The 26,515-nt window shown below is 35.8% G+C and overlaps 3 protein-coding genes across 3 annotated transcripts; 2 read left to right on the forward strand and 1 right to left on the reverse strand.

Moving 5' to 3' along the window:
* Window positions 1–617: 617 nt before the first annotated feature.
* LOC122295118 (early light-induced protein 1, chloroplastic-like) lies at window positions 618–1,829 on the forward strand. Its single transcript, XM_043104172.1, has 3 exons — window positions 618–891; window positions 1,014–1,043; window positions 1,350–1,829. The coding sequence occupies exons 1-3, from the start codon at window positions 727–729 to the stop codon at window positions 1,692–1,694; spliced, it is 540 nt and encodes a 179-aa protein (XP_042960106.1). The 5' UTR covers window positions 618–726; the 3' UTR covers window positions 1,695–1,829.
* A 4,663-nt stretch (window positions 1,830–6,492) lies between these two features.
* On the forward strand, window positions 6,493–7,516 carry LOC122300762 (early light-induced protein 1, chloroplastic-like). The gene is made up of 3 exons (XM_043111637.1): window positions 6,493–6,762; window positions 6,889–6,924; window positions 7,035–7,516. Exons 1-3 carry the CDS (start codon window positions 6,598–6,600, stop codon window positions 7,377–7,379), a joined length of 546 nt encoding a protein of 181 aa, XP_042967571.1. The 5' UTR covers window positions 6,493–6,597; the 3' UTR covers window positions 7,380–7,516.
* Window positions 7,517–19,161: 11,645 nt separating this feature from the next.
* LOC122301878 lies at window positions 19,162–22,854 on the reverse strand. Its single transcript, XM_043113240.1, has 3 exons — window positions 20,315–22,854; window positions 20,096–20,213; window positions 19,162–19,986 (listed from the first exon to the last, which is right to left on the reverse strand). The coding sequence occupies exons 1-3, from the start codon at window positions 22,852–22,854 to the stop codon at window positions 19,162–19,164; spliced, it is 3,483 nt and encodes a 1,160-aa protein (XP_042969174.1).
* Between the last annotated feature and the right edge of the window lie 3,661 nt (window positions 22,855–26,515).

The raw sequence follows: 26,515 nt of genomic DNA on the forward strand, positions 1-26,515 counted from the left end.
TTCTGTCACTACAAAAAAAAATAGATAATTGTGACCAATTTATAGTAACGAAAAGACTTATTTTCTTTTCGTTATTAATAGTTTTTTCGTTGTTATAAATTAATCGCAAAAACTTATTTTTCTTGTAGGGTGTTGAGAATGCTTCGTATTTAGCAGGGACCGACAGGTCCGGCACTCAAATTTCAGCCCCGTGTGGAAACAAGTGGCGCTTTAGTAAAATGTGAGTTGTGTGGGCTTCCTAGGAAAACCTTGTCCAGCCAAACAAACGCTTGCGAGAAAAATAATATTAATTATTTTCTCAAACTATATTTCTTTGCACAAACTACAAACCAGACCGTGGCAGATTTTGAGACGGGTAACTCGGGGTGGAGTTGGAACAATCTTGAAGGTGCAGTCCTCCTGGCCCCTTACGAGAAAGAAAACCTCGACCAGCGTCGGCCCCGAACTCTTCTGATAGAATGTACGTTGTGGTTTGTGCGCAGGCCACGTCGAGGACATCGGACACGTGTGGACAACCAAGCCCACGTGAACCAATGACTTTTTGAAGCTATTTAGGGAAGACGTGGATCCTAAATATCCACCCCCCTGCTTGCCCTCACGCCTCTATATATTTGCCACTCCGACGTTCAATACACTTATATCTTCCGTTCCATTACAGCTTGCAACGCATTTCGAAAGCTTAGAATAATTCTCAAAGTCTGATCTCTGCACTTCCTATATATTTAGATGGCAACCTCAGCTGCAATGCAATCCATGATCTTGTCGAGCAATTTGAGTATCCGTCTGACAAACAGGCCCAGGGTGAACCAGTTTCTTCCCAATGCTAATGATGTGCTCCGTTTGCCGAGAAACACTTGCATGAGGGTGCGCTGCATGTCTCAGAAAAATGAGGTCTCAAACTTGATCTCTGTCTTAATGGGAAATTAGTTTTACTGTTATAGCTTATCACGTTAAGAGTGAACTTAAAACTTACGTACGATTCCTTGCCCTTTTTTTTTCTTTTTATTTTGCAGGATCGATCCTCATCACCACAGCCACCCAAGGTAGCGATCTTAATGCGGGGAGAGTTTGATTTAGTCCCGATTGTTTATTAAAATTTAAAATATATTATCTCATATTAACTCACCATTATAATCTTTTTAAATTTTTATATAAAATATAATAAATAATTTAATTTTTTTAAATTTTAATACAATATTAATATTAAAAAATAATATTAAAATAATATTTTACTCATTATTATTTAAAACATAATATGCAACCAAACGGGACTGGGTTCTGGAGTATGTATGGGTACAGGTTAACGTTGTTAAACCCAGCATTTTGACTGCATGTTTTACTGTGAACAGTTCAGTACGAGGTTCTCCGACTTGCTTGCATTCAGTGGACCGGCACCGGAGAGGATCAACGGCAGGCTAGCGATGATCGGCTTCGTCGCGGCGATGGCGGTGGAGGTATATAGAGGGCAGGATCTGTTCGCGCAGATATCAGACGGTGGGATCCCATGGTTTCTAGGAACCAGCATTTTGCTGTCTTTTGCATCTCTAATTCCTCTGTCCAAAGGGGTGAGCGTGGAGTCGAGGTCGGAGGGGTTCATGACCTCGGATGCTGAGCTTTTGAATGGGAGGGCCGCCATGTTGGGTTTGGTTGCACTTGCCTTTACTGAGTTTGTTAAAGGTGGAACCATTGTGTAGGCCTATCTCCGCCATTAAACTAATACGTGCAAGTGCAACGATCCCATGTACTTTTTTCTTTTCTTCTCCTTTTTTATGGGATCCCATGTAATTCTAAATAATTTTTATATAAATAATAGTTTATTACTTGTACAATCCGATTTCAGTGCATTAAAATACAAGCGAAAATGTTAGATACTGCACAACGTCAGGTGACTACTTTTCTGATATTACTCATCAGTCTATTAATTTATTTTCGTAAAAAATAAAGATTGATTTAACGACTAATAAATAATTTTTTGAGCATATCCATTGGATTAGCGGCTTATGCTAATAATAATGACACCCACTTTACACTAATCATGCCCCCCGGCCCTAAGCTACTAGCACCATTGTTGACTTGTAGCGGTGGAATCATCAGATGACACAATAGCCTATAGGCTTCAGCCACGTACTGTATACGAGTGATTATCCTATATGCACCACTTTCATTGCATTTTGTTAATGTAGTATTATATTATTATAAACTAATTATAATATTTAAGGATACACGAATAATAATATCACACAGAGAATGTAATTAATTTATATAATCCTCATGAGTTTTAGTTTTTAAAAACAAGTGTGTTTACTGTGAGATCATAATGATCATAACAAAATTCAAATGGATCGGGCTTTAATTTTCTATTAATTGTATTTCAATAAACAAACCTTCTTATAGGAATTATAGTGAGAAAATAGATTAAAACCTATTGGACCCTTTTCTTCTACCTTCAAGTACTTATCGTTAAGCGTGCCATCTAATCTAATTGTATTATTTTTCAAAAAAATATTTTTTAAATATCTTTAAATATTTTTTAAAAAACATACAAATATACTAACATTCGTTTCTTTAACTATTAACAAAAAAGAAAATAAAATAAAATAAAAGCATGAAGGACGGTTAAACTTAAGAGATCAAATGAGAGAAAAATCAGCATCTACCAAATCTATTATACATTAGACACGTACATATCTCACATGAGACGAAAAAGTTTGTTTGGATTTAGATATTATTTCATCTCATCTCATTATTAAAATTTATTTTTAAAATTTTTATATAAAATATAATAAATAATTCAATTTTTTCAAATTTCAATTCAATATTTTTAAATTTTAAAATAATAATATTATTAAAAAATTATATTATAATAATATTTTATTCGACTTTCAACTTTCATTTAAAATCATTTCCTCTCATCTAAAAATTCAAACGAGAAAATAGCATATGAGAATAATAGAGTGAACAATTTAGGATGTAAAACTATCATCCATCCATTCAAAAAATATAAAAAAAATGTTATTCCTACGTACACTAATAGACAATATCATTATGTTGAGTATTGCTTATAAATAATTAAATTTAAAAGTTAGATTACAACTTTTGATAAATATACTCACATTAATTAATAATGTCGTAAGCGTTATGATGGGATGCTGCAACTAACATTACTTTATACTTAAAAGTAATAATACTGTGCACCTTAGCATTGTAACATCCACGTTGGTTTTCCCTATAATTTAGTTAAAAATTAAATTTTTTAAAATTTTTTCTTAAATTCTACTCATCTTTCAAAAGAATAATTCTACTTATCATTTTCACACACCACATCGATCTATTTAAATTTTTTATTTTTATTTTTCCTATAACAAGTATATGGTGTTTAGATGATACATAGAACAACTCAAATAGTTTAATAAAAGATAAAATAAAAATAAAAATAAAAAATAATTTTAAAATATGTAAAGTGTGTGTTGTGGGATAATGACTAGCATCGTTCATTTCAGAAATCTCCTACATCTCACTCTCTATTTTTTTTCACATTTTCATAATTATTTAATTATTTGTTGTATCCAAATTTTCAATTTTTTCTGTAATGTATTTTTTAAAACTACTCATCTCTTTAAATGATAATATTTTTAAAATTAGTGCTTTAGTAATAATAATATTTTTTAAAAAATCATATTTTCACAAACGGTCAATTTAAAGAAAAAAATTAGATCGTCTCAATGGTGACATTTTTTCAAATTTCAACGATAACAAATATAAACATGAGAGAAAGTGTAAATGATTGAAAGAAGAATTTGTTTTATTTATTAGAATAAATTATTTATCAAAAGTAATTTAAGGATGAATAGTGACTCCTCAAATATGGAAAGTAGCCGTTCACATTTCAAAACCTTTTCCTAAAATAAGGAACTAGATGGAGAGGTATTTTTGTCAAAATGTTAATTTATTTAGCTAAAATTTAGAGAATTGGAGGCATTGGGCATCCAGATCCGGATGCTCTAAGATAATAAGAGATCTTTGTGAAATCAATGGCCTTTCTCAAATTATTATAACTTGAGGGTCGACTCAAATTAAAAGACAAAAAGAGATAGATCATAGGTACTAAAGTAGTTTGTATAATATTTGCTATTAATTTAATACTATTTAAAATATATGTGTGTATATATATAGACAACAATAAATATTATAAGCAACACTTCACCTATTTTTTTTTTTTCTTTTCTCATTTGAGACTCACCGCAATAAAATAGAATTTTTTGTCCCAAAAAATAGCATCTTCATCTCAAAAATATTTTTGGGATGAAAAGAATTCGTCCCAAGGTTGTCCCAGTATCTATGTCTTCAAAGAATTTTTGGAATGGAATTTTATCCTTTTTAAACAAAATTTTTTTGATCCCTAATAGTCGTTCAAATGCCAACAGTTCCATTCGAACGACCTTTTTTAGACAATTCTATCATCCCTAATAATCATTCGAAAGCCAAAAATTTTATTCGAACATATTTTTATTTCTTTCATCCCTAATAGTGATTCGAAAGCCTAGAATTCCATTCTAATGGTTTTTTTGGGACAATTTTTTTTCTCCCTAATACGCGTGTAAACAATAACAATACCATTTGAAGAAATGTTTTTCATTCAAATGAATTTTATAGACAATATTCACGACTTCATTTTTTACGTTCAAATGTAATTTCTTCCATTCCATCATTACCAATAAAATGTCTTTCTATAGAAAATAAAAAGCCCCATTATCCCAATATTATTAAGTTAACAACAAAGCTATAAAATTGTATGTTTACTAAAATAAAAAAATAAAAAATCTCTTTATTCGAATTATTCTGTGACTCATGCAAGGGTTACAATCTTGCTCCCACTTATGCTCATACAGCTACTACTATAGTTGTTAATCTAAGACATCCAAATCCACCAAGTTGATAGCATGACCTCCAATCTTCACAAAGACCAAATGCAATGAGGCCCATAACAGATAAGCCTAATGCATTGAGGCCCATAAGGAAAGGAATTAAGTCTGCTGCAGCAGCAGATGAAGGTGCATCCACTACACAGAAAGCTGCAAGTTCAGACAACCTTGCACCAAGTAAGTGAGTGCCCTAGTACTAAGATGGACGTGTTTTGTACCCCCTGCTCTCGGTATAGTGCATATGACCATTTGTGTAAAGTGTGTCAAAAATTGTTTTTAACTTTTCTAGCTTTCTTTTATAATCTTTCAAGCTGTATATAATGACTGCACTTCACCATTGTAAACGTTGAATCAATAGCAAGAAGTTTTCTCTTCAACAGAGTTGTCTCTCAAGTTTCTCTCATTCACCTCCTCATCCTTCTCCTTCAAACGTCAACTTCATCCTCAAGTTCAATTTTTTACAAATCTTGTTGCTTGAAGTTCATCTCATCTATGACTAGCTTAATTTCCTTTTAACTTTGCTCTATTCTCAGCCAATTTAAGGCTAAGTTCCTGAAAAAATTTTAAAAATTCCACAATTAAAGTCTCTTGTCATGTATGTTTATCTCTTTACTCTAATACCCATTGAACCTAATTTCATATATATATAACCACACACAAGCTTTTCCAAGCTTTAAAATGTAAAGACTAACTTGAGTATTAGACAAATCACACAATGACTTAAAATAATCAATTATTTGTGTTGAAAGTACTCAAAACCTGTAGATCTTACAAAAAGCTTGTAAATTTCCAACTACAACTTGCAAGCATTCAAACTAGCTCTCCGCTTAGAACTATATGAAGCCCAGTATAACTACTGAAGCAATGTGCTAATCAAGAATGTCAAAATTAGAGAGTACATAAGAGCAGGCATCATGGTATCCAGAACTTCGATATAAAATAGATTGAAGCTCTTACATAATGAACATTGATAGCATCCAAGAACTTCTCAAATGCGTGAATCCACTCGTAAATGCGTAATATAGTTAAATTAGTTAAAATGGAAATTTAGCTACGCCTGTTCTGTTGAGAATGCTTCGTATTTAGCGGGGACCGGCAGGTTCGGCACTCAAATTTTAGCCCCGTGTGGAAACAAGTGGCGCTTTAGTAAAATGTGAGTTGTGTGGGCTTCCTAGGAAAACCTTGTCCCGCCAAACAAACGCATGCGAGAAAATAATTGTCCAGGGACGTTCCCTTCTCTAGCCAATCAAACTATATTTCTTTGCACAAACCACAAACCAGACCGTGGCAGATTTTGAGACGGGTAACTCGGGGTGGAAGTTGGAACAATCTTAAAGGTTCAGTCCTCCTGGCCCCTCACGAGAAAGAAAACCTCGACCAGCGTCGGCCTCGAACTCTTCTGATAGAATGTACGTTGTGGTTTGTGCGCAGGCCACGTCGAGGACATCGGACACGTGTGGACAACCAAGCCCACGTGAACCAATGACTTTTTGAAGATATTTAGGGAAGACGTGGATCCTAAATATCCACCCCCCTGCTTGCCCTCACGCCTCTATATATTTGCCACTCCGACGTTCAATACACTTATATCTTCCATTCCATTACAGCTTGCAACGCATTTCGAAAGCTTAGAATAATTCTCAAAGTCTGATCTCTGCACTTCCTATATATTTAGATGGCAACCTCAGCTGCAATGCAATCCATGATCTTGTCGAGCAATTTGAGTATCCGTCTGACAAACAGGCCCAGGGTGAACCAGTTTCTTCCCAATTCTAATGATGTGCTCGGTTTGCCGAGAAACAATTGCATGAGGGTGCGCTGCATGTTTCAGAAAAACGAGGTCTCAAACTTGATCTCTGTTTTAATGGGAAATTAGTTTTACTGTTATAGCTTATCAGGTTAAGAGTGAACTTAAAACTTACGTACGTTTCCTTGCCTTTTTTTTTTCTTTTTTTTTTTTTTGCAGGATCGATCCTCATCACCTACACCACAGCCACCCAAGGTAGCGATCTTAATCCCGGGGAGAGTTTGATTTAGGGTTCTGGAGTATGTATGGGTACAGGTAAACGTTGTTAAACCCAGCATTTTGACTGCATGTTTTACTGTGAACAGTTCAGTACGAGGTTCTCCGACTTGCTTGCATTCAGTGGACCGGCACCGGAGAGGATCAACGGCAGGCTAGCGATGATCGGCTTCGTCGCGGCGATGGCGGTGGAGGTATATAGAGGGCAGGATCTGTTCGCGCAGATATCAGACGGTGGGATCCCATGGTTTCTAGGAACCAGCATTTTGCTGTCTTTTGCATCTCTAATTCCTCTGTCCAAGGGGGTGAGCGTGGAGTCGAGGTCGGAGGGGTTCATGACCTCGGATGCTGAGCTTTTGAATGGGAGGGCCGTCATGTTGGGTTTGGTTGCACTTGCCTTTACTGAGTTTGTTAAAGGTGGAACCATTGTGTAGGCCTATCTCCGCCATTAAACTAATACGTACAAGTGCAACGATCCCATGTACTTTTTTCTTTTCTTCTCCTTTTTTATGGGATCCCATGTAATTCTAAATAATTTTTATATAAATAATAGTTTATTACTTGTACAATCCGATATCAGTGCATTAAAATACAAGCGAAAATGTTAGATACTGCACAACGTCAGGTGACTACTTTTCTGATATTACTCATCGGTCTATTAATTTATTATCGTAAAAAATAAAGATTGATGTAACGACTAATAAATAATTTTTTGAGCATATCCATTGGATTAGCGGCTTATGCTAATAATAATGACACCCACTTTACACTAATCATGTCCCCCGGCCCTAAACTGCTAGCACCATTGTTGACTTGTAGCGGTGGAATCATCAGATGACATAATAGCCTATAGGCTTCAGCCACGTACTTTATACGAGTGATTATCCTATATTTTTTTAAAAACATACAAATATACTAACAGTCGTTTCTTTAACTATTAACAAAAAAGAAAATAAATTAAAAAAGCATATGAGAATTTTTTTAAATCTCAATTCAATATTTTTAAATTTTAAAATAATAATAATATTAAAAGATAATATTATAATAATATTTTATTTAATTTTTATTTAAAATTATTTCATCTCATCTATAAATCTAAACGAAAAAATAACATATGAGAATAATAGAGTAAACAATTTAGGACGTAAAACTATTATCCATCCTTTCAAAAAAATATAAAAAAATGTTATTCCTACTTACACTAATAGACAATATCATTGATGTTGAGTATTGCTTATAAATAATTAAATTTAAAAGTTAGATTACAACTTTTAATAAATATACTCACATTAATAATGTCGTAAGCGTTCTGATGGGATGGGATGCTGCAACTAACATTACTTTCGTTATGACGGGATGCTGCAACTAACATTACTTTATACTTAATATTAATAATACTGTACACATTAGCATTGTAACATTCATAAATTTTCATATAATTTACTTAAAAAATAAATTTTTTAAAATTTTTTCTTAAATTTTACTCATTTTTCAAAAGAATAATTATACTTATCATTTTCACACACCACATCTATTTAAATTTTTTATTTTTATTTTTCTTGTAACAAGTAATATGGTATTTGGATGATAAGTAGAACAACTCAAATAGTTTAACAATGATAAAATATAATAAAAATAAAAATAAATGATTTAAAAATATTTAAGGTGTGGAGTGGGATGATGAGTAGCATCGTTCCTTTAAAAAACCTCCTATATCTCACTCCCTATTTTTTAACTTTTTTTTCACATTTTCGTAATTATTTAATTATTTGTTGTATCCATATTCTCAAATTTTTTTGTAATGATTTTTTTAAAACTACTCATCTCTCTAAATGATAATATTTTTTAAATCAGTGCTTTAGTAATAATAATATTTTTAAAAAAATCATATTTTCACACATGGTCAATTAAAAAAAAACAAAAATAATTAGATCATCTCAATGGTGACATTTTTTTTTCCAATTTCAACGATAACAAATATAAATATGAGAGAAAGTATTGATGTTTGGAAAAAGAATTTGTTTTATTTGTTAGAATAAATTATTTATCAAGAGTGATTTAGAGATAAACAGCGACTCCTCAAATATGGGAAATAACTGTTCACATCTCAAAACCTTTTATTAAAATAAGGAACCAGATGGAAAGGTGTTTTTACTAAAATTTAGAGAATTTGAGACTTTAGGCATCCGGATGCAGATGCTCTAAGATAATAAGAGATCTTTGTCATATCAATGGCCTTTCTCAAATTATTATTACTTGAGGGTCTCAAAAGAGATAGATAGATCATAGGTACTAAAGAAGTTTGTATAATATTTACTATTAATTTAATATTATTTAAAATATATGTGCATAGATATATATATATATATATATATATATATATATATATAGACAACAATAAATATTATAAGCAACATTTCATGTTTTTTCTTTTTTCTATTCTCATTTGAGACTCACTACAACAAAATAGAATTTTCTGTCCTAAAAAATAGCATTTTCATCTCAAAAATATTTTTGGAATGAAAAGAATTCGTCCCAAGGTTGTCCCAGTATCTATGTCCTAAAAGATTTTTTGGAACAGATTTATTTTTTGAACAAAATTTTTTTCGTATCTAATAGTCGTTCAAATGCCAGCATCATGAGTTCCATTCGAACGGCTTATTTTAGAAAATTCTTTCGTCCCTAATAGTCATTCGAAAGCCAAAAATTTTATTAGAACATATTTTTATTTCTTTCATCCCTAATCACTACAACAAAAGCAGCTTTTTGCCATGGTTGAGAGTTGTCGAAAAAGGCTACCATCCAGTCGCAATCAGTTTTATCCCACCAAATTATATTCGTGGGAGGTTGGTGGCATATAATAAGTGGGGAAAATTTTATTCTCACCCTAAAAAACTTTCGTGGGAAAAGACTAATATTTCCCACGAAAACAGTTTGTGGAAAAATTAGTATGGTGTGGTGGCAAACGCTATTTGGATTTATTTACCGGTGGTAAGTTAAATTCTTTTTTTCACAACGTGTGTTGGTCAGGATATATATATCTCCCACGAGATCTTTCATGGAAATAATGGTGGCAAAAAGATATATGTAATTATATTTTCTGGTTACAGTTAGATAATTGCGACTAGCTTCGTGGTGCCTATACAATCAGAACTTGGTTTCTGATTGTGAAACTCCACTTTTTTCCACCACACGATATGATGGGTAATATATGTTTAGTGTCAAAACCAGTAGTCCGAAAAAGGTATGTGCCATGTTTGACAATCGTGGAACATAATATGGCAAAAAATTTATCCCCATTGGATGCTATAATGACAAAAATCTATTTTAGACAACTAGTTTTGGTGGCAATATATTCACTACCCATTCAGTTATGTTTTGTCAAAATATTATTGGCCATTGGATGCTATAATGACAAAATTCTGTTTCGGACAAGTCGTTTTTCTGGCAATATATTATTACCCATTCTGTGATGTTTTGGCAAAATAGCTTGTGCCCACCACTTGAATTCATTGGAAATAACTCCATTCCATATATGAATTTAGTTTCGAATACGCTACATCCATACACACTGGTGGTGGGAAAAGGTGAACATGGTGGAAACTAGGCATAAAGACCCCAGTCAAAACTCGTGGCAAGAAATTATTATCCATCTGTCATGTTGTGCAATTAAATCTTTTCACATCAATTATCCAACATGGGAAAATCATTTTCTAGCTAAGTTTGCCATCCCTGCAAAGTGGTGGCAAAACCGAGTATTATATATACCTACTTTTTGTGACGAAATGGGAATATGGGAATAACCTGTTTACATGTTGAATATATAAATTTTACAATTCATAATAACCATCACTTATTATCAAAACCTCATTCACAAAATCCTGTTATCCCAACACATTCAGAATCCAAGTATATACCAAAATCATGTTCCCTATTCAGAATCCAAGTATTTGGCAATTTCTTGCAAAGAAACACATACAAATCATACACTTATCCATTAACTTCCATAATAACCTGTCAATATACTATATATGAGCACATTCCCAAGATATGGAAGAAATGCAAACATCCATAGAGACACAAAAGGAGGCATGCAATCTCCCAACTGAATTACAGTACCAAATGGGTTCAACCTGAAACCTTAATGTTAATTCATCACAAATGAATTCAAGGCCATGAAACCTACAGTTTGCTTTACAACTGATATTCTAAGTACATCAGTTTAATGACTCTTTTAAGGATGGGATGAAGGACATATTCACGGATCGTCTAAGCATGAATCTGATCTGCATTTCAGATTGTCGTGGAACCAACATGAGGGCATTCTGCCTGTTGCTCCAGAAATTATCAGTTCTGTTGTCACCTATTACAATGAAATAGATAAACATTTTATTGTCAAACAATATTATATATACTGCATGCATATTACATGACATTACTTCAATGTCATGTCATAAACAAATATATCAATTTCCCATATACATTATGAAAGCCTGCATCATTTAATAATGATGCCCCATTCAGCCACAGATTGTACAAATGTATCATCTACCTATAATTAATCATGAATGTGTTGCCAATATTATTAAGTTGATATTCCCATACATGTACACTATATTATTATTAGCATTACAAATTTGCTAATACTTAATATACTGCAGTAGAATATTCTGGTATATATGCAGCTGCTATAGCTGAAACCACACCAATATTATAAGGTTTAAACTGATGTTTAAACCTTCAAATGCAGAACAAAGTTGCTGGATTAGAGTAATGTACTATGTGCAGCTAAACTGGTCTATAATACCAACACATCTATAGGTATTCCCATCTACCATCTCCTACATATTAGGATATGCAAGTATATCCTAATTTTCTTGGGCCTGAACAAACAAATTGAAAGGTCATCACAACGTTGCACAAATTTCAACTTTGATTGCCTTCACGGCATTTTTTTTTCACTTTTTCCCCACAACCCAACTCTGAAATGTAGTGATTTCAGACCCACCCACAGGTTTTGTTCCCATATATTATGACATACTGAATTAGTTGACATACACTACTGAAATTTACAGAAACTGTAAACATTTATATTACATATTATATAAATCACTAGTCCTATGAGTACTTTATTAGGATATGATCTGTAAACTGTCCATTCACCATTTTCCATTAGGAAACTGATGACTCCATTATACATAATATACTGGAAAATGTTTACCGAGTTTCCTTATAACCCACTCTGTTTCATGAATTGTAAAACCTGAGTTAACAAATTTCATTTCTATTTTCCTGTACATTAAGATGTTGCCCTGTTTATGGTGTCCCTTCCAGGACTCTTGCTTTTTGTTAAATAATCTCCAAGTATTACTAGGCAATTTCTAGCTACATTAGGCTGAATCCCAAGAAATTACCTTTCATCTGAAAATGTGTTAAGATCATGAACCATCCCCCTGCTCTACCATCGACAATCCCTGAGGCTGAAATCCCAGCCTATCATCACTGCTATTGAGCCTGTAATTTAGAATGGAAGGGACAACCAATCAGCATATATATATATATATATATTCTGTTTACTCCCATATATGCAAAGCAAAGAAAATACATGTACCTTTTGTACCATATTTGTTTCAGAACTGAACCCTTGAACACTAGACAAAATACCAAGCAAGTCAAAAAGTTTACCCATCATGCAACCTTTCCTGTAACTATGTTATAAGATAGGCAGCCTAACTATTATGTTACTTGACTAAAATAACAGTACCTTAGGTATGTCTTAGCTTCGAATTTAGGAAGTTACATTATAGTGCTCTAAACTATCCACAAAATTAGTTAATGCACAAAAAACCCCCTCCACAAAAAATTGATGGTATAAATCCAGCTAATCATCCAGCTGAGTCTCTCTATAAGACTCAGTACCGGAGGGTAAATCAGTGTTCCGATAGCTCATCAATAGCTTCTCATGCTCTGAAAAATTCCTCCTCAATTCTAGGATATCAGCCATCATTCCATCCAGTTTACTTTTGTACATTTCAGCATTGCTCTTGTTCCTTTGATTCTCCTCCGAGAGACGAATGAAAGCTCTACTCTTCTGCATTGAAGGAGATGGTTCTGGAATCACCATGTGCCCCATACCAGACGTGTATCCAGATTTGTTGCCCAATACTTCTTTGAAGATGGTGGAAGCTGCTTCTTCAAGATCCTCGTCTGACTCTTTCTCAGCTAACCTCTCCATCATTAAATTCTGTTAATGGCACGGGAAGAAGGAAAATTATCAGCAATTGACACCTATTGTTGATCCAGCATATATAAATATCATAATTACTTGAAGAACCATCAGCTTACGTAATTGAGTTCAGTAGCTTCATTTATGAATTTTCCTTTCCGTGTTGACCAGTGGGTATCCTTATAGAAGGCCACCATATTTTGCTGCGTCGGTCGCTGAAAATCGAAGAATGTTAGTCATGAAAATTTGTTGCTACACTATTAAATACGTATAACTTTGTTATAGTTGAGTATCACAAACCTTCTCCTCTAATATTCGAATAAAGGATTTGCGACCACCGGTATGAGCAACCTTCAGCTTTTGCCTATTTGAAATGTTTCTCTTGGACTTCTCCTGCATTTGGTTTTGTGAATATTAGTTTTCCCCCTCAAAATTGTACATCACTTTCCTCAAAATCAGACATAAGCAACAAATTGAAAGTAGATTCCCTGAATGTAGCAATATTGAGTGCCTAAGCTGAACTTATAATTAATTTCATGGCTGCAATTATATTTATAACCTGAAAGTTAAACAAAAGTCCAATACCTTGAATGCAGGACTTGCCCACCTTTCACATAGTTTTTCCCATACTTGTTTGTCCACCTTGTCTGTCCCACCACGTAGTGCCTCTTCATGTGAGGCATATTTATTATACACTTTGTGTAATGCATAATGGAATGCATTATACTTGTCGGCCAAATGGTTTACAACCATCTCCCGGTGGTTGTCTTTTGTCCAATCCAGTAGAAAATCTGCCTGCATTAAATATTGAAAGTGTTACATGAGTTTGATAACCATCATTTGAAGAATAATCTAATAGAGTCAGCAGCCAACTTAATTGCATGATGTTTATTAAAAATTAAACTCCTACCCTGACACGGTCAATCAGCTCTTGCTTTTCAGCTTCGGGTACATAACTCCAACTATTATGCCTCATGTCAGCATGTATTTTAATGATGTCTGTTAGCCGGCCAGTGAATATGGATGCATTCTCGCAAGATGGCCCTCGATGACCATCTTGAATTACCAGAGGTATCTTGCCCACTTTCCTCATTCTTTCAAATAGTGTTCCCTTCGCAGGCCCTCGGCCTCTTTTCTTCCTAGGTGGATCTACATCACGTCCTCAATTGATTAGGATAAATAAGACATTAATTCAGGTGTCGTTTATATATTGAATGTTTAATGTCGTTGAAAATGATTTGATAACACATATATTCAGTTAATCGTTTATTTATTAATGACATACCTGTATTAGTTTGCCCCTCTCCAACGACATCTCCACCCATAGCCTCTTGTGCGGCTATGGCTCCTATATCCTGAGTTTCATCATTTGTATCCGGTTCGTCCCGCAACATGGTTTGAGGAGGCAAGGGCGCTTCTGTTATTGGACTGCGACATATCTCTACTCTACCTTGTCTGATTCGGCCCCCACGAAACTTAATAGCTCTCACCATCCTTGCCTTCTCTGCTAGGTGGAAAAAGCTTCTGTAACATGAAAACACAACCAGACTAATACACATAAGTTTCCATTATTTAATACTGTCCCACAGCTCAACAAGTTGTAACAGCTCATAGTTCAGGCTATGAGCTTGAATGCTGGAGGGAATTAATTTTTACTACCATCTAGCCATCATGATGGTAGTATATCCAGCCTAATCACAGGGCTCTAAATAAACCAATTCCTACTAACTAGAAGTAGGAATTAAACCACCCTTTGGAATGTGTAACACACATCTGAAATAACATCATCAATGACATTTGTTAAAATGCCCCTGACCATGTTCTCCCACCTGCAGAACCCACATAATTATTATCAACAACACCCCTTAGAACATGTTCAAGCATTAACTCTTACACACAAAAAGAGTGGTTGTCACTCTTTTTGTTATTCACATCAAAGTGCAGTGTTGGCCTTTTAATGGGAACTAGAAGGCCAACTTCCTATATTCTGAAGTTTGGACTTCTATCCCAGCCTTACGCCAAAATGTACCCCCTGGTTTACATTTTAACTGTATAGTTATGTTATTTAGTGTGGAAAAATTACCTAGATGCAGTGTTTAAATGGGCTTATTCCAACTGCTGTAGGTGGAGGAGAAGCTGCTTAGTTGTGGCAACTTGTATGGTATCCACTATACCCACCAGTAGCGACTAGTGGGCCTTGAAAAATTTAGGGATCACTGGCATTTTTTTAAAAACAAAGCTGAACCACATGGACTAACTACAGCTTTGGATATTGTGTTAGTCATATCCAACAACAAACATCTTACAGCCACAAAGTCTTGTGCATGTGTATTTTACAATCCTAAAAACAATACCCCAAGCCACTATCACTTATAACCCCAACACTATTTCTGCACTCATGTGTATTTCTGGGAATTTTGGACCCAAACCCTGGGGGTACAATATTGATGGATATTGTGAAGTATTCACAAATGATTTACCTTCTTAAAGTTTCTGCTGATTAATGGTAAGTGCCTTTCATCACAGATCTGGAATTTTTTTTCTTAACAGAACATTGCATACTAAAAGTCATCTCTACTTTACAATGTAGAGATGACTCATGGAATAGGTAAAACACCTTGACCTATATTAAGCTGATTTTCCTTCGATAAACTGTTGTACGAGGAGAAAACAGAATACTAACATCCAGGTTGTCTGGCATCTGTAACCACATCCATAGAAACACTCAAGCTGCCACGATGGTATGAAGAATATATGCATATATGACACTATTATTCCCTGCCGTACTGGACAGTATATTTACTGTCTTTTGACATCCTGGCAGTAAAACAAATCCCACTCTAACATTTTACCCTTAAAAACTCACTCAACCTAAAAATGCTTAGTACATTTACCCATGTCTTGACATGCTAGCCTTAAACCAAAACCCACTCTAACATCACCATACTTTTGTGCTCAAGTGGAATGGTAACACGTCAACAGGTTACCATTGAGTGTGTAAAACAACCATTACAAGAAGTAAGTGTTGACCTTTGTTAAAATCATTTTGAAGTAGTAGAAGTAGTTAAAAAGGCAGTGTTGGCCTTTGTTAAAAGCCAACAGAAGTAGTAGAAGCAGTAATCTGAAACTTTTTATGTACCTGGTTGCAGCTCCAACTTCCTTGCGTGGCAGAGAATGCTTTTGTGCTAGAAAACACTCACTTTTACACGGTGTGCTGTTTTTCTTCTGCAGTTATTCCAAGGTTTGCCAATGTTGTAAGGAGTTGGTTAGCAGCTCCACGAGAAGAATATCTCGTCCCCAACCACAGTTTGAGTTGTATCCTGTAAATCAGTTACCTCTCTGCTGGGTGTGTTAAGATATGGGAGGGAAGGGGTACGGGCAAATGTTTTAAGTATCTCTGTAGAGTCCTACTGCTGATACACAGTTTCCAAATTTATTACCACGTGTAAACCCCATGTTTTTTGGACTTCTGCACACAAAGCCTTGCTGTGGACCCCAGCTTTGTTCTCTGGCGCCATTTCCCACTCAAACCAGTCCCCCCACCCAATTTTATCCCGCCCAAAAGTTTCAGGATAATGTTCGAAAGCCACTGCAGCCAACTTTTTGTCCTGACCATATATCGTGTGGTCTACCACCTACTTGATAACCATCACGTACGCTATATATATAATATATATATATAACATATGGTATATACACCATATTTTTACAGGCTTATCAGGCATGAATGCCACCTATTATTTACAAAGTACGCACGATATATAATATGAAGTTGCATATTATATATATATATATATATATGGCAATAGTAAATTAAAACAGATTATATCATAGTTAATTATATCATAGATTATATATGGCAATAGTAAATAGTAAATTATATCATATTATATATATATATATATAAATCATAGATTATATATGGCAATATATATTGCCATAAACCTTCTTCTCCATAAAACAGATTATATCAAGGTAAATTAAAATCCATGTAGCAAATTGGTAGGCTACCATCCCACACAATTATATATTACACAATGTGAGAAACGGATACTTCCTGCTGATGCATCACCTAACATGCCATATATATATATATACACTCTCAAATAGAAGGTATATTGCATGTATCCATATTTACATCTCAACTGTGAGTGGCCGACTTGGACTCCTTCTAGTGGAGGGTCCATATTTTGTGGTAGAATTATTTTATGGAGCATTAAAAATGACAATCATTTGCTACCTCAATCAACATGCTGCATAAGTAGATTTGATATTTTCGTGGCCAGGTGTTAGTGCCTCCTGACACTTTATCAATATATCATCATTGTCCCCCCATTCTCGAGACAATTCAGTTTACATCCCAAATATACCTATACTGTTATATATATAGGTATATATATATTTATATAACTGAATGCATATTGGTTAATGCATGAAAATTACCAGCCCTACTATATGACATTCTTAATCAGGTCAGATGTACATGTTCTTATCCTGGGCTCTACTCATTATACAGCAGGAGTGGATGGGCATAACCCTTGAAGCCTATATGTGAGAAAACAGAAACTCATCAATTTCATATGTGGACTCTAAAAGCTGGATTGTAGAATGTTGCAGTGAACTTAAATCTTTTTAAGTTCAGTTGTTGTGTTCCTAATTTATAAATTAGGAATCCCCATCAATCTTCCAACATGCACATACCCTACATGAGCTAAAAAACCAAGTTGAATTCCCACCAGTAGCACCATATTTACACCAATTAGTTTTATAACCCCACAGGTGATATTTTTAACTTTCCCTTATAGTACCCCATGCTAATGCATATATACCATATACTATCCATCTACAGTGCCTTGCATCAACTCATGTTAGTAAGTTCATATGCAGTCTTAGCATTCTATTTTGCCAACATGTTCGTGCCTTGGAAGTACAAGCCATGCACAAAATATTGTCACTAAGTCAGTTACACAAATTACACATTAAGGCCAATATTTAGATTGACCTGAATTACATATTTTTCTACAACTACAGCTCCTCATTCACCACCCTTGCTGGTACTTCAAAGAAGATCCAACCTCATATCACAGCATCAACCTCTTTCCATCAACAGTCGAGCACTGGTGTACAAATCTGAAATTTGTTACTTGAAGGTGCAATATCAGCTAATCTGCACACAATGTTAGCATCCACTATGAGTATCTCTTTACTTCCATAGGAAAGCTAACAAATATACTTAAACTTATTAAGTATAAACCTCCACCCAAAATAGGTACGAACTACATACCATATGTGACTAAGTAGGTTATACCCACATGTATAATGTCCTAAATGTAATTATACAGCTGTATCTCTAGCCTGTTATGCACATTATTTACTAGCTGCATCAGCTTGTAACCTCAAGTCTAGGCTCCCAAATGACTAACTGGGCTTCTATTTAGTGCATTATAATGATAACGCCTACGTCTTGTATAATTATACTAATTATCAAGTCTACGTTTTATTTTTATTGATATTTGGGTTACAAATCTGCAACAACGATCATGCCCAAATGGATTACAATTGGGCGTGATCATAGACCTATGTACAAAAAGGCAACTTTTACATTCGCTGAATTTGTAAACCAAATATCTCCACCAAGGGTCTAAGCTTCTATGTATAATCACCAAATTCTGCACTCATACTTTGAGTGCTTAGTGTCTTGGGACACCAGCAATGGAGGGGAACAAATTGACCTCCAACTATGAACAACCAGGCTTTGGTTTTGAACATAACCTGAACATGTAAGCTTAGTTTTGGATTAATACCTGCTGCATTGCGTAGCTTGTTTCCCACCATTACATCGACTTCAATATCGATGCATTGGACATCATGCATTGTCTACACATAACCCACATATATTATAGTCACATCATTATGACTGATAAAGTTAAACCATCGGGTGGAGAAATGCATTAAATCATAGAAAGAAATGGTTATGCAATCCTAACAAACTACGCAAAATATGGATTACCGTCATCATCATCTGTCCCCCCATTCAGATGATACATGGTCTCGCTATCAGAGTTATCGTTGGCACTTATGTCCTCCATTCCCATGTCTTCACGAATTGGGCTAGGGTCAATGAAGACATCATCGTCAACTGGTTGGGACGGTTGAAGACGCGAGAGGTGTTCTACATCTACGGGCAAATGCTCTTCATCGACTCGGTTCAAGGGATCAAAGATGGCTTCATCGACATCTTGGATAGGGGGATAGTTGGAGTGAATATTGTGCTCCTCGTCTTCAAAATCACCCCCTGATGAATCATCATCATCTGGGGCCACAACTACAGGAGGAATGTTGTAAACATTCCTACTTGTAACCTTTTGGACTACCTGCCAACTTCCACCCAAAATCGGATCAGGCAAATAAAATACTTGCGTCGCTTGGCTCGCAAGGGCGAACGGCTCATCTTTATACCATTGCCTACCAGTATTCACTAAAGTTAGATGGTCCCTTACACGTATCCCCCTTCTTGGGTCCCCAACATCATACCAAGTGCATTGAAATAGATAAACCTTACGCCAACCCATGTAGCGTATTTCTATAATATCATGCAACAAACCGTAGAAGTCAACTGGGGACCCCTGATGCTCACTATGAACAACAACCCCACAGTTTTGCGTGCGCCGATGCCGTTCACGCTCTTGAGTATGAAATCGAACACCATTCATGATGCATCCGGCATAAGACGCTACACACGGATCTGGACCACATGCTAATGCATATATCTCATCGGTTACCTCAGTTGGGCTAACTGCACGCAGCTCTCGAATCTACCACAGAAAAGAGTCGAATACGATCAGATTATTAAACTAATAGACAATAATTTTTGAGTACATTTTCTGCCATAGTGATGTATTAGGAATATATGTCTTATCTTACGCGTGATCTAAACCACGATGGAAACTGACTCTGATGCCTACGGTCGATGTTATCAGGGTCCTCTTCTTTCATCTTATTATAGTGCTCCCTGAGTAATACAAGGTAATGGTTACGAGGCCTGGGCAGATTATATCAAAATAAACGCTGAACTTAACAATTTGAGCATGATGTACTTACTCAATGTATTGATCAACCTCTGGGCAATTATTAAGTACATACCATCGGGCCTTGAACTTTATCGAGTCGGCTAATATGTGCGAGTGCGGTGTCCCCAATGGTCTAACCTTTTGTGAGAAAACAGATAAACTTTCCACATTTCCCGTCTCAACCGAACCAATAAGTACATCACTATTGCGTTCGTCCCGATTATATTTCGTTTCTATATCATGGAGGTACATTGAGCAAAATGTTAGGCACTCGAGATGCACATATGCCTCAGCAATTGAGCCTTCAGGACGGGCTCTGTTGCGGACGTAACGCTTGAACTTCCCTAAATACCTCTCAAAGGGATACATCCATCTGTATTGCACGGGTCCTGCTAGTAGAGCCTCCTCTGGCAAGTGAATAGAAAGGTGCAGCATTATATCAAAAAAAGCTGGAGGGAATATCATTTCTAGTTTGCATAGAATGATGGGAATATTAGCTTTAAGACGATCCAATACAAATATGTTCAAAGTCCGGGAACATAACTCTTTGAAGAACCCACTCAACTCTATCAATGCTTGACGCACATCGGCCCGTAAGAACCCACCAATCACAACCGGCAGCAGTGCTTGCAAAAAGACATGACAGTCATGGCTCTTCATTCCACTGATCTTTCCGTCACTAGCATTTACACACCGGCCAATATTCGAGGCAAACCCATCAGGGAATTTAACTTTTGACAACCATGCACAAAAAGCCTTTCGCTCATTTACATTTAACATGTAGCAACCAAGGCCCATAGTTACACGATCGCCTTCATGTTGTAAGTGCAACTCTTTCCTTATTCCAAGGTTTGCCAAATCCCTACGCGCATTGGCAGAGTCCTTAGTTTTCCCTTCAATATTCAATAACGTTCCCAAGACATTATCGCATATGTTTTTCTCAATATGCATAACATCCAGGTTATGTCTCAAACCCAAGGATAACCAATAGGGAAGTTCAAAAAATATAGATTTTTTTGTCCAATTAAGCTGATTGGGCGTTCGTTTCCTCTTCGAAGTAGATTTACCAAACTCAACATGTGACAAAAGACTTAGTTGTTCAAGCAATTCCTCTCCATCGACTCTTGATGGTTGGAGTCTGTGCTCTTCAAACCCATTAAAAGCATTTTTCCTGCGTCTCCATGTGTGCCCTACGGGCAACCATCGTCGATGACCCATGTAGCAATGTTTGCGACCATATACCAACCATTGTGAATTTGTGTCAGATGTACAATATGGGCATGCCATCTTGCCTTTTGTGCTCCACCCGGAAAGATTGGCGTATGCAGGGAAGTCATTGATAGTCCAAAGTAGAGCTGCATGCATAGTAAAGTTTTGCCCACTGTACGCATCATAGGTACGAACACCCTCTTCCCATAACTCCTTCAACTCATCTATCAGAGGACGCAAGAACACGTCAATATCATTACCTGGTGACTTAGGCCCTGGGATTAGCAACGACAACATGGTGTATGGATCTTTCATGCATGACCATGGGGGCAAGTTGTAAGGTACAAGCAGTACGGGCCAAATGCTGTATGGTCTACTCATGTTATTGAAAGGATTAAACCCATCACTGGCCAAACCAAGTCTAACATTCCGAGGATCTTGGGAAAACATATGATGTTTGATATCAAAGTCCTTCCAAACCCTAGAATCTGATGGATGTCGCATGCATGTCGGATCGTCAACACGTCCATCTACATGCCATCTCATGGCCTGGGCTGTCTTCTTTGACATATATAGCCTCTGCAACCGCGGCTTCAGCGGAAAATATCGGAGAACTTTTTTCGGTATCTTTCGAGCGGAACTTGTGCTTTGCTCCCACCTAGATGCTTGACATTTCGGGCATTCATTGTAGGTGGCATTTTCCTTCCAAAACAAAGCACAATCATTCGGGCACACATGTATCTTTTCGTAACTAAACCCCAAGCCACGCTCCAAGCGACGAGCATCGGCATATGAATCAGGGAATAGAGCTTCCGGAAATGCCTCTTGCAAAAGCTTTATGACCATATCGAAGGACTTCACAGTCCAACTACCAATGCTTTTGATGTGAAGCAACTTCACGATGAATGACAACTTCGAGAACTGCTTACATGAAGGATAAAGTGGACGTTGTGCATCAGCGACCAACTCCTCGAAGGTAAAGTTTGTTTGAGTATTATAGGTGGATGGTTGATCATCCACGTTCACATCTCCGTCCCTTTGCCAGTGACTTCCCATATACGAGCCATGACGAATGTCATCTAACATCTCGTCCAGATCATCTGGATATTCACTGAAATCGAAGGTGTCATCTGCTTCTTCATCAGACAAAGGAGTGGAAAGGAAAGGATCATCTTCTCCATGGAATATCCAGCATTGATAAGTTGGATCAAACCCTCTAAGAAACAAATGATCTTCGACAGTACGAATGGAATGGAAAGCTCTATTCCGACATCTTCTACATGGACACCTAATCTGATCAGTGGTTGGAGTGTGCGCTACGGCCATAGCGAGGAATTGTCTAACACCTTCTTCATACTCACGGGAATGCAATCTATCATCAATATGCATCCAAGCCTTATCCATCTTATGTAGCTGACCAGATAGTAGAAAAGAGTTTGTTAGGTACATGAGGGAATTGTAGTGGAATAACAATGGTTACGAAACATATTATAGTTACATCTCATGTTTAGTGAGAGGAGTAACCATGAATGGCCTAATTTAGATGGAGCTAAATATCCAACATTAACCACACTACTAGACATCATCAATTTTCAGTATAAAGTCACAGAACAAAGAGCCTATATACACTCTCAATGAGTAGGCCGGTATTGCATGGAGGGAAGGGAACATGGGAAGAAGAAGATACCGTAGCACAATAGTCAGGTCTAACACTGCATGAACTAAATTCTAAATAAGTATAATGAGTGGAAGTAAAATATTTGAGAATAAAAGACTTCCAATTTATTGGTAGAATTTTGGGTTGGTAGGTCAAAGTGCAAGTATATTTTAATGGGTTACGAGGCTGAAATAGGCTACATCATTTACATGTTAGAAAGTCCCTTGGCGTAAATGTTTACTTCATAGCAATTTGACTGGGTTAAAAAGCTGAACCCAGATTAGGATTTTTACAAGGTTGGTGATTCAGCCACAGATATATTATATTCAGCAGAGGAACAAGATCAGCACAGATGCATGACTAGTGAATATATGTTGACAAGATAACTATGGGCACGACAGGAGAATCATATATGGGAATCTGGAATTGTATATATCAGTCCTTGACAAGGATTAATTTTCTCATGACTGATTTTTGTGTGTCCAGCACAACCACAGATTGAATATGTGTATGATAATCACCTAATCATACACATAGGCCGGTGAAAATAATGAGTAAGATTTAGGAAGAAATTTCAAATGGCTAACCCGGTTAAACCATCTAGTTTAACTGTATATTTTCAAATACAGGAGGGCAGGAAATGATAGTAAAGATATGTCCTCCAACTAGATGTCTTCAAATCCACCCAATAAAAAATTAAACGATGGCTCTGAAAAAGCAAGTAAAGCCAAGAAGAGGACAACAAAGACACAGAATACATAATATAACATATGTAACACAAATAAGTTTCATGAAAAAATTCAATGCCAAAGAGGCCCCTAATCCAAAACCTCAAAAGAAAACGCAAAAAACATCATGTACGTGTTACAACAGGATGTTTAAACTGGTCCATATAATTGCATCATAATATATATACTATGATTTAAAACAGCTACACATTGAACAGGGAACTAAACAGTTAGGCTGAATTAACAATACTGATGGGTATAAAATCACTCGAAATAAGATACAAGTATGTAAGCATAAACATATATGAGCAAAGAACCAATAAGTTTTGTGTGGTGGTTATATTATATACTTTCATAATGTACAAATGATAGAAAAGGCATACCATGATATATGCTTTGGGGCATATAGACCAGAGGTATTTGCTTTGGGGCATGGGGGTAATTAGTGACAAATATCATAATTTGTCCTGTCCAGACGCGTCAATCTTCCTCAAAAAGGGGCATGGATATATATGATATAATATTACAACTCTCAGCTGTTAGGTTCACTTGAAATAGTGGTCTTTTGGTGGGGGGAATTTGTCCTAAGAATAAGTGAGTAGTGGAATATGTTGTTATCAGCAATTTGAATACTTCCTAACTTTTGGTTCAAATAATTATATATCCATTGCTCAAATAATTACAGATCCATTGCTCTATCTAAATGCTCATGCACAGTAATTTTTCCACAGTTTGAACCTGAGATCAGTTGAACTTTGATTGCCTTCTTACATGCCCCCACACACACATATATGTTGGTTATATGTTGGTTGATATCAAACGCATTCTATATGGGGTAAAAGGTTAGTTATTATATGTGAAAGAAGCTCAAAAAGAAAAGGAAAACATAATGGAATATTCACGTCCGGACTATTCCAAGTACTGCACTAGTACGAGCTAGCTCAAGTCAAATAGCCAGAACTTAAGCAAAATAAATTGAATTTTGTGTATATATGGATCATGATCTTAGGGTAATAGTCGTTGCATGGTGGGGGCCCCATGGGTTTGACATTTCTTATATACTTGATATAGATGATGATCTAGCTAATCTATTAATTTATCTTTTAAGTGTTGGATTTAATTCATGCTAGCACAATTTGCATTTGTGCTAAACCGTAAATATGAAGATAGCCTAACAATAATGGTAACCAATCTTGTTGGATAGAATCTTTTGACATACTAGATTGCCCACATTTCTTGGTCTCTTCACCTTACAGTGACGAACCCTAAATCGAGGCGGCCAGCTAGGTGGATGTGTGAGTCAGAAGAAGAAGATAAGAGAGCCATTGTATAATAACTGTTACCTATCTACAGAAATACATTATGGAGCGTGCATGGTATGTTTCAATGCGGATACTGCATAATGCTTTAGTACCTTCAGCATTTTGACTTCCTTTCTTTTAATGGGAAACAAAGGTCCGTCCATATTATATATTATATATAATATGGATTTCTGTCTCATTTACTTTTTGTTATTATTTATGTCATGGCTGCACATTTTCTAAAACTGCATCATCAGCAGGACATAGATATAAATAAACATTTTATTGACATCAACATCCCTAGGATTTAAGTTATGTGCTTATGTTTGGATTCAAAGGTATTACCAGACCCATATATATCCTGGGCCTGAACAACAGCCCGCTTAAATCAAAGATTTGAGCCGACCCGTTGTGACCCGTGTCCCAGCGCCATAGTAGTTCGTGACCCGACCCGACCTGATTCATTCGGGTCGATTTAAATCTGGGTTTAATTTTTGTTTTTTTGTTTTTTTTTTTAACTTGTATACATCATTTTTTACTCTTTTAATACTCCTGTTTCCAGCCCCTTTCTCAATAAATATTATATTCCATAGGCCACCATATCCCGTTTCCAGCCCTTTCTCAATAAACATTACATCCCAAGCCATCTATCCACTACATTACATTCCATTTACATAGGCCATATATAACATAAACAATAAAAATTAAACACGAATGCCCATATATATTATGATCCATTGAAAATATTCCAGCCCTTGTTAAATATATTCATGAACTAGAAATAAATGTGAATATAACAGCCAGCTGGTCTCACAAATCCCTAAACCAAATTGAATATTCTTAAAGAGAAATGAATCATGCTAAGTTTGTCATTCTTAAAGACAAAATGGAGAAATGGGTAGCTCCCTGTTCATGGCAGAAATAAGGAGCAAAAACACATACATGGACACATTTCCTTCTCAGAACTTTGCAACCCCCGAGTTCATATGCATAACAGTAATACATTATTATACATACCTAAAAATATGAATTTCTGTCTCCGCAAACGTAGAATCTGAGTTTTCCTAATTGTACTTGAGAATCATGTTATTCATACTGAATTTTATTACTCTTAGTTATTAATCGATGTGTGGTATTTTAAATCACTCAAAATTTAAGTGATTGACTTATGAAATCATTTGAAATGTTTTAACTCGGTCGGTGTAACGTTGATTATCTATGATTTCATCAGGGCTCCGTAAAATCATTGAATAAATCAGATAAAGAATCGTTTTGTGCACAAAGTAAGAGATAGTCAAGAGCGTGGCAGATGTAATTCACAGAGCATTTGCCATTTTATAATCAACTTCAGGGACAAAAATCTGCTCTTTGCAAATGCC

Source organism: Carya illinoinensis, chromosome 2, assembly GCF_018687715.1.
Source record: "Carya illinoinensis cultivar Pawnee chromosome 2, C.illinoinensisPawnee_v1, whole genome shotgun sequence".
In the NCBI taxonomy this organism is placed as follows: Eukaryota; Viridiplantae; Streptophyta; class Magnoliopsida; order Fagales; family Juglandaceae; genus Carya; species Carya illinoinensis.